The sequence below is a fragment of the Hordeum vulgare genome, chromosome 3H (assembly GCF_904849725.1).
Source record: "Hordeum vulgare subsp. vulgare chromosome 3H, MorexV3_pseudomolecules_assembly, whole genome shotgun sequence".
In the NCBI taxonomy this organism is placed as follows: domain Eukaryota; kingdom Viridiplantae; phylum Streptophyta; class Magnoliopsida; order Poales; family Poaceae; genus Hordeum; species Hordeum vulgare.
In genome coordinates, this window is record NC_058520.1 from 35,312,693 (window position 1) to 35,326,088 (window position 13,396).

General features: G+C 45.8%; 1 protein-coding gene and 2 non-coding genes across 3 annotated transcripts; all 3 read left to right on the forward strand.

The window, feature by feature from the left end:
- Positions 1-5,412: 5,412 nt before the first annotated feature.
- On the forward strand, positions 5,413-7,628 carry LOC123439442. Its single transcript, XM_045116153.1, has 3 exons — positions 5,413-6,539; positions 7,001-7,090; positions 7,252-7,628. Exons 1-3 carry the CDS (start codon positions 5,835-5,837, stop codon positions 7,465-7,467), a joined length of 1,011 nt encoding a protein of 336 aa, XP_044972088.1. The 5' UTR covers positions 5,413-5,834; the 3' UTR covers positions 7,468-7,628.
- Positions 7,629-7,909: 281 nt separating this feature from the next.
- TRNAC-GCA lies at positions 7,910-7,981 on the forward strand. The gene has a single exon. It is a non-coding gene; the product is annotated as a tRNA-Cys (tRNA).
- Positions 7,982-9,980: 1,999 nt separating this feature from the next.
- On the forward strand, positions 9,981-10,052 carry TRNAC-GCA. Its single transcript has one exon. It is a non-coding gene; the product is annotated as a tRNA-Cys (tRNA).
- Positions 10,053-13,396: the final 3,344 nt, after the last annotated feature.

Below are 13,396 nucleotides of genomic sequence, written 5' to 3' on the forward strand. Positions count from 1 at the left end.
GCAATGGAGAAGAATTAGAGAACGAAAGCTGCAAGCTGAGAACGAAGAAGTCTTCTGAAATGATGGCCTTCGGAGGATCGAGAAATAAAAACAACTCAGAAATGCACCGGATAGCACAAAAGGGATTACTCATGATTGACAACAAATGAGAGGATAACGCGAAGTTGAGATGACAATCTTCACAAGAATGGAAAAAGACTGAGAGAAACACTCCTTCGAATCTTCAATGGAGAGAATGACGAGAAGAACATCACCAAGAATAGTTGAGGCACCCGGAATAAAGAAGAATGCAAGGTTGAGCCAAATAAGACAATTAATTCAAATAGGCCTTGGAGAAGGGATATGACTGATGAAATTCATACTTACATCATAGTTGAAAAGAATTAATGATCTCCGGGAAAGGATAAAAGAGCCAGGAAAGATCCTGGAAAGAACGTGTGGGTTATGGGCCCACTCAAAGAAATCACCATTAGAAAAGATTGCTTAGAAGAGAGATATCGCACCGGTATGAAGAGAACTAGATGAGGTTAGCACCTCGAAATAATTGAAAAGATTGGAAACAAAAAACTTCTAGGATAGCTTCAACGCTCCGGATAGAAAAAAGAGGAATAAATAACAAGATAGGCTCATAAGAATTCCCAACATAGGAAAGAATTACAAGGATGAAAAGGATGTGATGAATCACGGACAACTGAATTAAAATCACCGGAAAAGATGACAAGAATGAATAAAGATGAACATGAATCTCCTGAGAATGTTCACCATGAATCACCGGTTAAAAGAGAAAAGAATAGACAGCGGAAGCACAAAGAAAAGAAAACTCTTGGGTGAAAATTGAATCACTGAAGAAAAAGGGTGGGAGGGCGGGGAAAAACAAAGACAACTCGGAACAGATGAGACAAACTCCGGAAAGGATTGAGAGAATGATCTGCAAAAATTAGAGAGGATTGAATTCACTTAAGAGAAGCACACCGGTTGGAAAAGAATTGATATGACAACTCTGGTAGACAAGAATTGATATGACAATTTGAACGAACAAAAGAATTTGCATTCCCACATAAAAATATGAGAACACCACTTAGGAAAGATCTGAATTCACCACTTGACATCGAAGCAACACGAATTACCATAATCAACAAAGCAAAGGGAGAGGCTTATGAAACAAGCCAGAACAAACTCATGAGAAAGATTTCGTCCGATATTTTTGTGGACAGGATCGCACGGGCTCGATTTTACAATAGCCATCAAGTGCAAGGCAGTGCACCCGACATATGAAGCGTCCCCGAGTCGTAGCAAGCTACAAGGACTCTTTAAGACACAACGTGTACTGCTGTAAGTCGACCGTGAACAAACGAATCCACTAGATGTCAAACCCCAACCTAACATCATGCATTTGTTGGAAGATTGTCCTATAAGCAACTACTTGAATTCCCACCTATGAATTCCCGAAATATCTGGTCATGCGATCTGGTACACGGATACAAGGAGTAATAATCACACAACTCCTATACTAACCCGTCACTTGTATCACATCCGTCAACACACGACCAGAATCTCGGACCTTCATCTACAACAGACCCTCGTGATCACAACGATACAAAGTATGGCAGTACTCCCGAACAATCTGCACCAGTACTGGGGGCATCGGGGTTATCGCGCCACTACCAATATTGAAGCAATTACGAACATCCTTCGTCCTGAGATATTAAGAAATCTGAATGATAACGATGTGCTCGAGAATCCCCTGGAGCTCAACTCCCTGGAAGAAAATCAAGTCAGATAGGAGGCACCAAGACAGAACTCCGTCACATCGGCATCATATAGATCCCAAGAATATCCGCGTGATCCTAAAAAAAAATTGAGTGGGAAGAGGAGTAGAATAAATTATTACGTCAAGATTCCTCACCAGAGCATAGAAGAGGAGAAAAAAGAATCCTACTCTCCGATATATAACTAGACTCAAAACAGTTTTTCACTAGACTCGACTCGGCCAACTTCGATCAATCAAGGGGCTCCTAGGTCGGTCCTTGCTCTGATACCAACTTGTCACGCCCATGATGCGACCCTATCCTCAATTTGGCACGAAGGCCTCGTCAGGGATAGAAGCGCATCTCGTCGTGTCACAAGAATGGATATCGTTACAAGTACATGTACTGAAAGGAAGAGATATATATTCAGAGTTGGCTTACACTCGCCACAAGCTACATCAGAGTCACATCAGTACATTACATAATCATCAAGAGTAAGAGCAGGGTCCATCTACGGACGAAAACAAACGAGAAAAAAAATAAGAACGACGTCCATCCTTGCTATCCCAGGCTGCCGGCCTGGAACCCATCCTAGATCGATGATGAAGAAGAAGAAGAAGAAGCAACTTCAAATGAACAATCAACGCGCTCAAGTCGAGTAACCTTTACCTGTACCTGCAACTGGTGTTGTAGTAATCTGTGAGCCACAGGGGACTCAGCAATCTCATTTCCAAAGGTATCAAGACTAGCAAAGTTTAATGGGTGAGGTATGGTTAAGTGGTGAGGTTGCAGCAGCGACTAAGCATATATTTGGTGGCTAAACTTACGAGTACAAGAAATGAGAGGGGGAAGATCTACGCATAGCGGACGTAACTACTGATGATCAAATGAATGATCCTGAACACCTACCTACGTCAGGCATAACCCCACCGTGTCCTCGATCGGAGAAGGATCTCACAAAAGAGACAGTCACGGTTACGCGCACAGTTGGCATATTTTAATTAAGTTAACTTCAAGTTATCTAGAACCAGTGTTAAACAAAGTTTCCACGTTGCCACATAACCGCGGGCACGTCTTTCCGAAAAGATTTAACCCTGCAGGGGTGCTCCAACTAGTCCATCACAAATTACCACAAGCCGCATAGAAATCCTCAATCACGAAGCTCGCGATCTCGTCGGATTCCCTAGTGGAAAACCTCAACTCTGAGATTACCCAAAGCATCACCGGAATCCCGATGCACAAGATATCTCGTCAAAGGTAAAACTAATCCAGCAAGGCCGCCCGACGTGTCGACGATCCCGATAGGAGTCGCGTACCTCGTTCTCAGGACACAACGGATGAGCGATGGTTACCACGCCAAACGCCGAGTTGCCCCGGGTAGCGTTAATAAGCTGCTCTGTTTTGGACCAACACTCATGAGGAGCACTGGCCCGGGGGTTGATTAAATTTCCTCGGGTTAATTACTCCCTATGCAGTTCATTAGTTATTAGGCAAATGTAGTACCAAAGTTGGGCCTTGCCAGACCAGCTTTAATCTAAAACGAATTATCAAGGGGGTCCCCATAACAACCCCAATCGTGTTAGGAGCGCTCATTTATGGAACATAACACCGGTAGCCGAAAACTAAGGGGACAAAGGTGGAACAAAACACCAGGCTAGAAAGGCCGAGCCTTCCACATTTTACCAAGTATATAGGTGCATTAAATTAAATAGCATTTAATAGGGTGATATGACAAGGAACCCATGTTATCATATGGAAGCATCTGCACCTGCAACTAGCAACGCAAACAACATGGGTAAGCAAGCGGTAACATAGCCAATCAGTGGTTTGCTAGGTCGAACAGGTTGAAGGTAATCATGGCATTGTTGAGAGGCTGATATTTAACATGTGGTAGGCAACGAGACATAATCGATAGAAATGGTAAACTAGCATGATAATGATAGTAATGGTATCTGGGGAAATGATCATCTTGCCTGAGATCCCGCTTGGAAGAAGAACATCTCCGAGATGTCGGCGAACCAACGTAGTCGAACGGGTCCTCACATTCCGACACGCTTGCGGAACTCTATCGATGATGCAACTACATGACGTGCAATGAATAAAACTAAACACACGACGGAAACGGAATAAAGGGAGAAATCTTCTGGAACGTCGGTCTCGGGCTGTCACAATAGCCCGGACACCCCATATCCTCTTCACAATTGGGTTGGATATGGAGCGTGCTGGTCAGCTCGGACGTTTGAGGCCCGTTTGAAAAACTCATCTAGATCGAATTTTTTCTTAACCGATCAATGACCGAGCCATCCGCCCGAGCTTTTGAGGCGAGTTTGGGGCGTTTAATTGTAGATGCCCTAAAATCGGTGTATGATTGCGTGGAAGACGAGGGAATGGAAAAGGGTCATTTTGTACAAGATTGACCCAAGATTACATCAAGTTTGTACGGCACAACGATGCAGCCAGAAGTAACAAGTTGAACGAGGACATGCCTCTGAATGAGCTTTGCTACACCTACGGGATAATGGTACAAAAAGTTACGTACAAGATGATGTGGGTTTGTTTAATTGGACAGCACGCTCCTCATCCTGAAAATCAGGGGGGTTAGTTAACATAAAAAAAGGAGATAGCAGTTTTAAGTAAGATTACGTAACAAGGGGGCTGCTACGCATCCATCGACGGATGTTTTATATACATCCGTCACCCGCACGACCGTACGATCGAGGCGAGCAGCCGTCCGATCCGTTGATGGGTGCTCCGTCGGGCATCAAAAATTTTCTGAAACGGCGATCAAGTTGCAGAAACAATCGTTTTGTTGCAAAAAAATAACTTTGGACCTAACGATTCCTGAAACAACTGTCGAGTTTCAGAAACAATCACTTTGTTGCAGATTTTTTTTTTGTCTTTCTGCATCATAGATATTATTGCGAGAGAAACTTTTGCAACAAAGGTCATGTTGCAGAAAACTTTTGCAGCAAAGGTCAGGTTGCAGGAATTTTTACAAACTCGCTGCGAGCGGGCTAGGATGCGACGGCGCTCCGGCGGCGCGGGGCGACGGGCGGCTGGCCCGTGGCCACGGAAGGCGAGGCGGCTGCCCCCTTGGTCGTGTGAGCTCGCCGGCGTGGCCGCCGCCGGACATGGCCACGGCGGCCCCCTGTCTTCCCAGATTCGTTTCATGTCAGATCTGAGGCATGCGATCCCTGTATAATCCAACGGCTGGGTAAGAGGTGGAAGCATCAGTTGAATCGGCCGACCGGACGGGAACTTTTCCTTAACAATTTTCGTAGGTGTAGCATTTTTGCCTCTGAATATACAAACGGAAACGTTTAACATCAGCTGAAAACCTGTTGATGCGTCCGTCATCTCCTTTGAGTGCCACGTGTCCTCAAACATAAGACTTATTTCTTTGTTCAGAAACATCACGTTCCTCTCTCCGTCTCTCCCCTACATTTTTCGTAAGACTACCTTCGTTGCAAAAAAATATCGCAACATCATGCTTGCTAAAAAAAAAAATAAGGTATAAAAAAAATTACAACACAATCTATGCTATAAAAAAAAAAATCCCGCAGCATAACTTTTGTTAAAGAAAAATTACGCAACACATCTTATGTAATAAATGTTTCTACAATAAGACATTTGTTACAAAGGAGAAAAAGACGTTGAGCTGGTATATTAATTAGATGTAATGGTTTGGCGCTATAGACAAAGGAGAAAAAGTTCATACCTCCGTATAGACAAACCAAAGCACAAATTAAGAAAGAGGAAGAAGAAGCAGAGCATTGTGAAATTCGTCCATACTCTGCAACATCCCCATCTGAGTCGCGTCCGCGCTAGCTTTCCTCTCCCAACTCTCTCTAGAAGCAGAGGAAACTATCCACTAGCCTCGCTCTCGCACGCTTGAACCAACCATGCTCACCTACCTCTACCTGGAAATAACATCACAAAGCGTACGCTGGTAGTTAAGCAACAAAACCTAATGCCATTGGACGGGAACAGGCCACATACATATATAGCTATAAGACGTCGAGCCAGAGACAGGCATCGCACAAGAAGCAGAGCTGAGCAGAGCGAGAGGCAGACAGACAGACAGCGATGGGGTTCGGCGTGGTGTCCCTCCTGAACGCGGTGTTCCGCCGGGCCTTCACCTCGGCCGGCCTCCGGCCCAGCTCCGTCGCCGTCGACGCCGAAACCACGCTCCACTTCTGGGCCCACCCCTCCCTCCTCCCCTCCTCCTCCTCCGACGGCGACGACAAACAGCGGGGGCGGCGGCCGGTGGCGGTGCTGATCCACGGGTTCGGGCCGGACCCGACGTGGCAGTGGGCGGCGCAGGTGGGCCCGCTGTCCAGGCACTTCGACCTCGTCGTCCCCACGCTGCTCTTCTTCGGCGCGTCCACCACGCGCGCCCCTGACCGCTCCGACGCGTTCCAGGCCGCCGCCATCGCCAAGCTCCTCGGCGCCGTCGCTGTCGGCGGGGAGGAGGGAAGGGTGGTGCACGTGGTGGGCACCAGCTACGGCGGGCTGGTGGCGTACCACCTGGCGCGGGCGCTGCAGCAGCAGCAGGGCGGGGCGGCCGGAGCCGGAGCCGGAGGGTGGACGGTGGGGAAGGTGGCGGTGTGCAGCTCGGACCTGGCCAAGGGCGCGGAAGACGACCGGGCGCTGGCGGCCAAGGGCGGCGTGGCGGACGTGACGGAGCTGATGGTGCCGGCGGACACCAAGGCGCTGCGGCGGCTGATGGCCATCTGCGCCCACGGCCCGCCCAAGTACCTCCCCGAGTGCCTCGCCCGCGACCTCCTCCGGGTACGTACCGGCAACGCCATTAACCGGAGCACAACGCCCGCATGCATGCACCCAGCCCATGCCCATACAGCATAGCATACGTACGTGCTCCGGTTGACGTAGCATCGCATTGAGGCCATGCATGCGTGCGCGGGTGCGGCGTCGGTTGGAAAGGTAGGGATGGTGCGCAGGCATGATTCGCCAGCACGCCGCACCAACGATTTGGTGGCGAATCACATCTGATCTGCACGCGACCGGTCGACGACTTCCTCGGGCAAGCACCATGTCACATCATGCAACAGCACTACTACTCTAATGCTCAACTTTCCATGCTCCCTCCTTGATGAAAAATGAACTGCTTTAGCGCGACAGAGCAATCATGCATGTAGCCAATTTTTTTTAGAAAAAAAACTAAGAGTACTTAGTAGTAGATTGCAACTAATTAATTGGCTAAATGAGCGCATACACTTTTTATTGTGCAGAAGTGTTTCGCTGTCCAAAGAGAGGGGAAGATCGAGCTCATCAAGGGGATCGCCAGCGGGCACGGCTTCGAGATCACTCCACTCCCCCAGGTAACTTAGAGGGGAGTGCTGATTTGTTAGTGATCTAAAACGTCTTATATTACAGTATTAGTTAACGGATGGAGCTCTCAAAAGTTACTCGAGGCCGGTACAAAGTTGTTGGACTAATTAAAAATGTTAGCACATGATTGATTGATTGTGTTGACGTACAGGAAGTGCTGATCGTGTGGGGAGAGTTCGACCAGATCTTTCCGGTGGCCAAGGCGCACAAGGTGAAGGAGAAGCTGGGGGAGAAGGCGAAGTTGAGGATCATCCCAAACACGGGCCACCTCCCGCACCAGGAGGACTCCAAGCTCTTCAACCAGATCCTCCTCGACTTCCTGCTGCCTCCGCCTTCCTCCTCCAACGGCATCGCCGCCGGCAAATAGCTACTCGATTGATTTCGTGCATGCATGCAGGTTTTGATAGAGGATCAATCAAACCGGGAGTTGGGTGTGGTGTAATTAAGTGGCGGCGGTGGACGTACGTACATGTGGCGGTAACTTGTAATTGAGCGTATTATCATGAAGATGTTGTTTTGTTTCATGCATGCATGCATCGTGTTCTTCCGATTCATATACGTACGATGATTGATACGAGAGACTCTTTCTTCTTTGTTTTACTTTGAAATGGGAGGATCGGTACGTATTGACAGTTTGAGTGTCATGCATTTCATACATCCGCCGGCGTTTCCTCTTCTCTCGTGTACGGCCGTTTCATGTCGAGTTCTTATTGTGTTGGAGCACGTGATCTTGAACACCCATTGCACGTTGGCCGTAGTTAAGTAACCTTAAATCATCAGTAATTTTAGGCACGGAATTTATCATCAATGGGTCCATAGCTCAGTGGTAGAGCAATTGACTGCAGATCAATAGGTCACCGGTTCGAACCCGGTTGGGCCCTCATGTTTCTCTAATTTTTATAGTTTGTTTTGTTTTCTGATGCCACTTCTTTGAAAAGAACATGATATACTCATGTTGTCCTCCCGTAGGAAAACTCCCATTGCATCTGTAATATGCATTGGAAAAATGATAGTTTCCTTTTGTTATCTTCAAGAAGATATGATAGTTTCTTATGTCGCTTCTTTAAGAAAACATGGGATTTTTCATAAATGATTTGATTGAAGGCTACGCAGAAACAGGACATCTTAAAATCAGCACATAAAAAGCTACTTACGTCTGAAACTCGTATGTCATTTGCTATAGCAATTTCTTTCTCAACCCCCCACCCTTCCACGCAAAGCATGCACGAATTTAGCACACACGATTTCATGTTCGTTTATTTTTATATTTTGTTTTGTTTTTTGATGTCGCTTCTTGAAAAAGAAATCATGTGATCCTCCCTTAGGAAAACTATTGGTATGTCATTTGCTATAGCAATTTCTTTCTCAACCCCCACCATTCCACGCAAAGCACGCACGAATTTAGCACACACGATTTCATGTTTGTTTATTTTATTTTATTTTTGTTTTTGTTTTTTATGTCGCTTCTTGAAAAACTCCCTTACGAAAACTCCCATTGCGTCTGTAGCATGCATTGGAAACATGATACCTTTCGTTATCTTCAAGAAGATATGATACCATTTTATGTCGCTTATTCAAGAAAACATGGGATTTTTCATAAATATTTTAAAGGCTGCCGAAGCAACAGGACAACTTAAAATCAGCACATATAAAGCTACGTACGTCTGAGACTCGTATGTCATTTGCTGTAACAATTTCTTCCCCAATCCCCCACCCATCCACTCAAAGCACGCATGAATTTAGCACACACGATTTCATTCATAGAACAAGCAATTTATTTCATAATTAGGGGAAGAAAATTGGTTTCGCTATCACTTAGCCCATATAAAACATTAAAAACTCAAACTAAACCTATAACTAAACTAGTTGTTGGAACGACGACGGCGACGGGGCTTGCCACGATGAACCATGTTGGCATTAGCCGCCTCAATCTCACGGAAACAAGCCAGAGCGGTCTCGTACACGCCAGACTTACGCGGGCGATGACATTATTGGCCACGATTGAGCGGAAACCTAGCAAGGCAACCTCATCCCACTCCGTCCATGTGTCATTCCCGGTGTTGGGAGCGGGCGTGCGATCCCAAAGCCGATGGTCCCTCTTAGCATCCATTTTTCCAACAACCACGAAGGCATGGTCAACGCCGGCCCATCGAGCAACCTAATGGTACACTTGCTCCTCCTTCTGTTGCTTGATGTCAATGGCGATGGGCTTGGGATGAGCCATTGAGGACAATGGAGTAGTGAAGGGAGGCACATCGTATAGCCCGCGCGCGGTGGGGGTGAGCGCCATTAATGGGTAGTTGGGGAGATGACCATGCAGTGAGCAACCATTAAAGGGCGCAATTACAATTGAAAAACACAGCCACAAGCCCACAACATTGGTACGACCACGAAAAGGGAGGAGAAGAATGATATGGAAGTTCCCTTCCTCATGGTAGCTTGGGTTTGGAGCTCACTCCATATGAGCGCCCCCAACCTTCAAATTTGAAGGTTTGCGGGCTCGGTTTGGAACGACCTGCAAAAATTACGGAGGCCGGCACCGATATTGAGATTCTACTAGGCATATTTGTTAGGCTCTTGGTTGCTCTTCTTCAATGAAGTTGGAGTGACTTGCTCGGGAAGAGGTGACGACGACGCCTTGGAGGAATCCTCAACGTTGTTTCTCTCTTTGGCGGTGTGTGTGGGTATCGTGGGTAGCCAAGTCGGCCGGAATACCCTATCTTGTGGGCATGATGTAACTATTTTACGCAAAATAACTGAGCAACTTATTTTTAATGAATCGAGATCATCTAGAGCCAACTCCAAAACAGAAAGCAAACATACGCGTGCACACGAACATGATCAGCTAATATGGGAGTAATTAATGTCTAATCCAAAATTGGGTCCATAGCTCAGTGGTATTGCAATTGACTGCAGATTAATAGGTCACCGGTTCGAACCCGGTTGGGCCCTCTCTTAATTTTCATTTTATTTTTGTTCCAATTTGACTTCTTCAATAAAGATTGTTGTACAATATTATTTTCCGTCTAAACTCGAATTATAAATGCATTTTGAAACGCGCTTTATTTTTAAATCTCACTTCTTAAACTAAACATTTTGTGGTATTATTTTCGTAGAATATATCTTGTTTTTATTTACTCTTAATTTTAAATTCACTTCAAAAATGCATTTTGAAACGCGCTTTATTTTTAAATCTCACTTCTTAAACTAAACATTTTGTGGTATTATTTTCGTAGAATATATCTTGTTTTTATTTACTCTTAATTTTAAATTCACTTCAAAAATGCATTAAAAAACGCTTAACCGGTCAATTAGAGCGCGTGCAATGTTAGTTCAGTCCAAAATAACACAAGGCTCATGTCTAAGAAAAGAATCATGCATCGATATGACCAGTTCTTTTCGCAGCTTAAAAAATAAGTCACCTCCATCATAACTTTTTCTCGTAGGCCGCCTTTCTTATTTATTAAAACTTCTTAACTAATTAAGGGATAATTAATTTAAAAGTCCCAATAAATTTAGGGGGCGACTTACTTTTTAAGCCGGGGAGGGATAGCTTAGTTTTTTAAACGCTCAACCGAACTGGCCCTAAGCAGAAGGTACCAGCATCTATGGGTGGGCATAAGTTGGAACCTGGTTCTAGTATGAGAAATTGAGAACCGAGTCTAGCAATTTTTCCATAGCCCAAGCATTCTATAATTGTTTTAGCACAAATATCTTTGGTTATAAGATTTCTTATCACTAAGGGAGTGCTTGGATTGGATGTATTTAAATACACCTGTATTTAATTTACAGATGTAATTTACAGAGCTAGTACTGATTTCTACCTACAAACAAAACGACGGGAGAAGATCTGTATTATTTACAAGTGTATTGCTAAGGGAAACGGCGTTCCAAACATGGCCTCAAGAGAGCGAGGAGAGCGAGAGGTAAGTGGTGACCAACATTGGCTATGTGCTTGTGCTTCTTTACCATCGTTGAAGACTCCAATAATATGATGTCTTTGCCGGCCATCCTAGTGTAATTGATGACGCAACAAAGTTAAACACTCACTCACAAAAAAGTTAAAATGCTAGTAGGATTAAGCGTCGTGTGCCTACAGTACATTGTCAGAAGTCATGTTAGTCTTTGTTAGATCCATCGCTCGATGTGAGGGTCTAGGTGTGTCTTTCTTCGATAAGCCATGTTAGCTAGTGTTTGGATTCGGTTTTCCTTACAAGTTGATCCAACTTTTTCTATATTCAGTGAATTGCATGAACACCCTTGCCCTACGATGAAGGTTCCGGAAGGAACACAGAAAACCAAACTCTGCAGGCAGGGCCTCTTTGATTCACAGGATTTTCAAAATGCAGAAACATAGTGTCATATGCTCTTGTATCCTACTCTCCCCGTTTTTAAATATAAGTTTTTTTAAAAATTTCATTAAGTACTACTCCCTCTGTCCGGAAATACTTGTCCTAAAAATGTATATAATGGATGTATCTATAACTAAAATAAGTCTAGATACATTCATCTCTAGGACAAGTATTTTCGGACGGAGTGAGTACATGTTGAGTAAATAGGCAATTTTCCGAGTAGATTAATCTATGAAATAATTACGAACATGGCACTGACTAGGTTCATGACATACTGATCACGGAGTATACCAGCAAGTACTACGCATATAGCAGAAACATCTACGCATATAGGCAGTATTACTAGTGCATACAGAAACAGGAGAGAGATAAACATATCATACCCTCCGATCGGCCAATTGGCCGTAGCAGCAGCGGTGGCGGCGGCAGTATCCTCTGCCGCCTTCTTCTCGGCCTCGACCTTCTCGCGGACGAGACGGTCAGCTTCGCTTGGTGAAGACATGGAGATGACGAGGGCGACGCGAACGTAGACGAAGCAGACGGACGGAGGCGAGCAGTCGCGTGATCGCTCCCCAAAAACCTAATCGACCATCTCCCGTACAGGAACCGGAGAGGCGAGGTTTCGGAGGCCTGCTCTCCCGTCGACCGTGTACGCGGTAAACGGGACGGAGTCGCCGGCGGCAGCAGCAGCAAAAGGAACGAACGCGTGAGGCAGATGCGATCTGGTTCTCGTGACGGCTAGGGTAGGCGATAGCCTGCTTATAAAGACGGCTGTGTGGAGAGACGTGGGCCGAACCCACGTCCGAGTCGGTAACAGCCCACGATCCGACGTCTCGGATCGTGCCGTGTCCGTTATGTACTCTCCGTTCCTGACCGACAAAAATAAGCGCGTAAGTATGAGCTCGGCTCATTCCCGCAACCCGCGGCGCGTCGTGACAAGGCGCGGCGTGGCGAGGCGGGCGGCGGAGGAGGAGTGCGCGAGGGCACCTTCTCTTCTCACTCTCCAATAGCATGTGGAAGAGAGACCCTTATAAAGGGGTCCAACTTCTCCTCCACTAGCGGGGTGGGACTAAACTTCCCACCACCTTGTCATGCCACCGCCTACATGGGCCCTTGGAGATTTTTCTGAAATTTGTCTTATGGGCCTAAGGCCCATCTCTAATTTCAACAATCCCTCACCAGATCTCAAGGGCACATCGTGTTCCCTCATTCCAATCATTGTTTTAATATACCAGCATTTCAGTGAAGACCTGTTAAGGTTGAGCTTCACCTAGAGCAAGTAGCTACACCCCTTTACAACTGAACAATGGACTATGCCTTGAATTGTCAGTTTGGCGTAAAGGAGCTTCACCACAAGTCTTACTAGTACTAGGCTGCCGAAGGTGACCCCTCGGGTGGAGCATATTAGTCACACTCCTGGCCTATTCATGAGTTTACTAGAGATCACCCAAATCTCATAGACTGTGACCAGAAGTCAAGCTCATATAGGTGTGTTCCTCCAAAGATCGCTCTGTAGGACAGCATCTTGCTTACATATAAGCCTTATAACACATTAAGACAGTAGTCATCCTACCATACAGTATCCGAGAGTATTGCATCTCCAACAGAGTGGGTTAGTAAAGTTACTCTCCTCAGTTCACCACTGGCTTGTTTTCCCAGGTCCTACTTCACGGGATCTCCGATCATATAGGTTGGGTTACTACCATGGCAACTCATGTGGGTCTCATACCCATCTCCCTCGATGCACTATCTATCACAACACGTGATAGCCCTTTAGTAAAGGGATCTGCCAGATTCTTAGCCGTTTGGATGTAATCCAACGCTATCACTCCGGAGTTTCTCAAACGTCTGACAGACTTCAATCTCATCCTTATATGTTTGTTGGACTTCATATTGTCCTTTGAACTCTTCACTTTAACAATAACTGTTTGATTATCGCAGCTC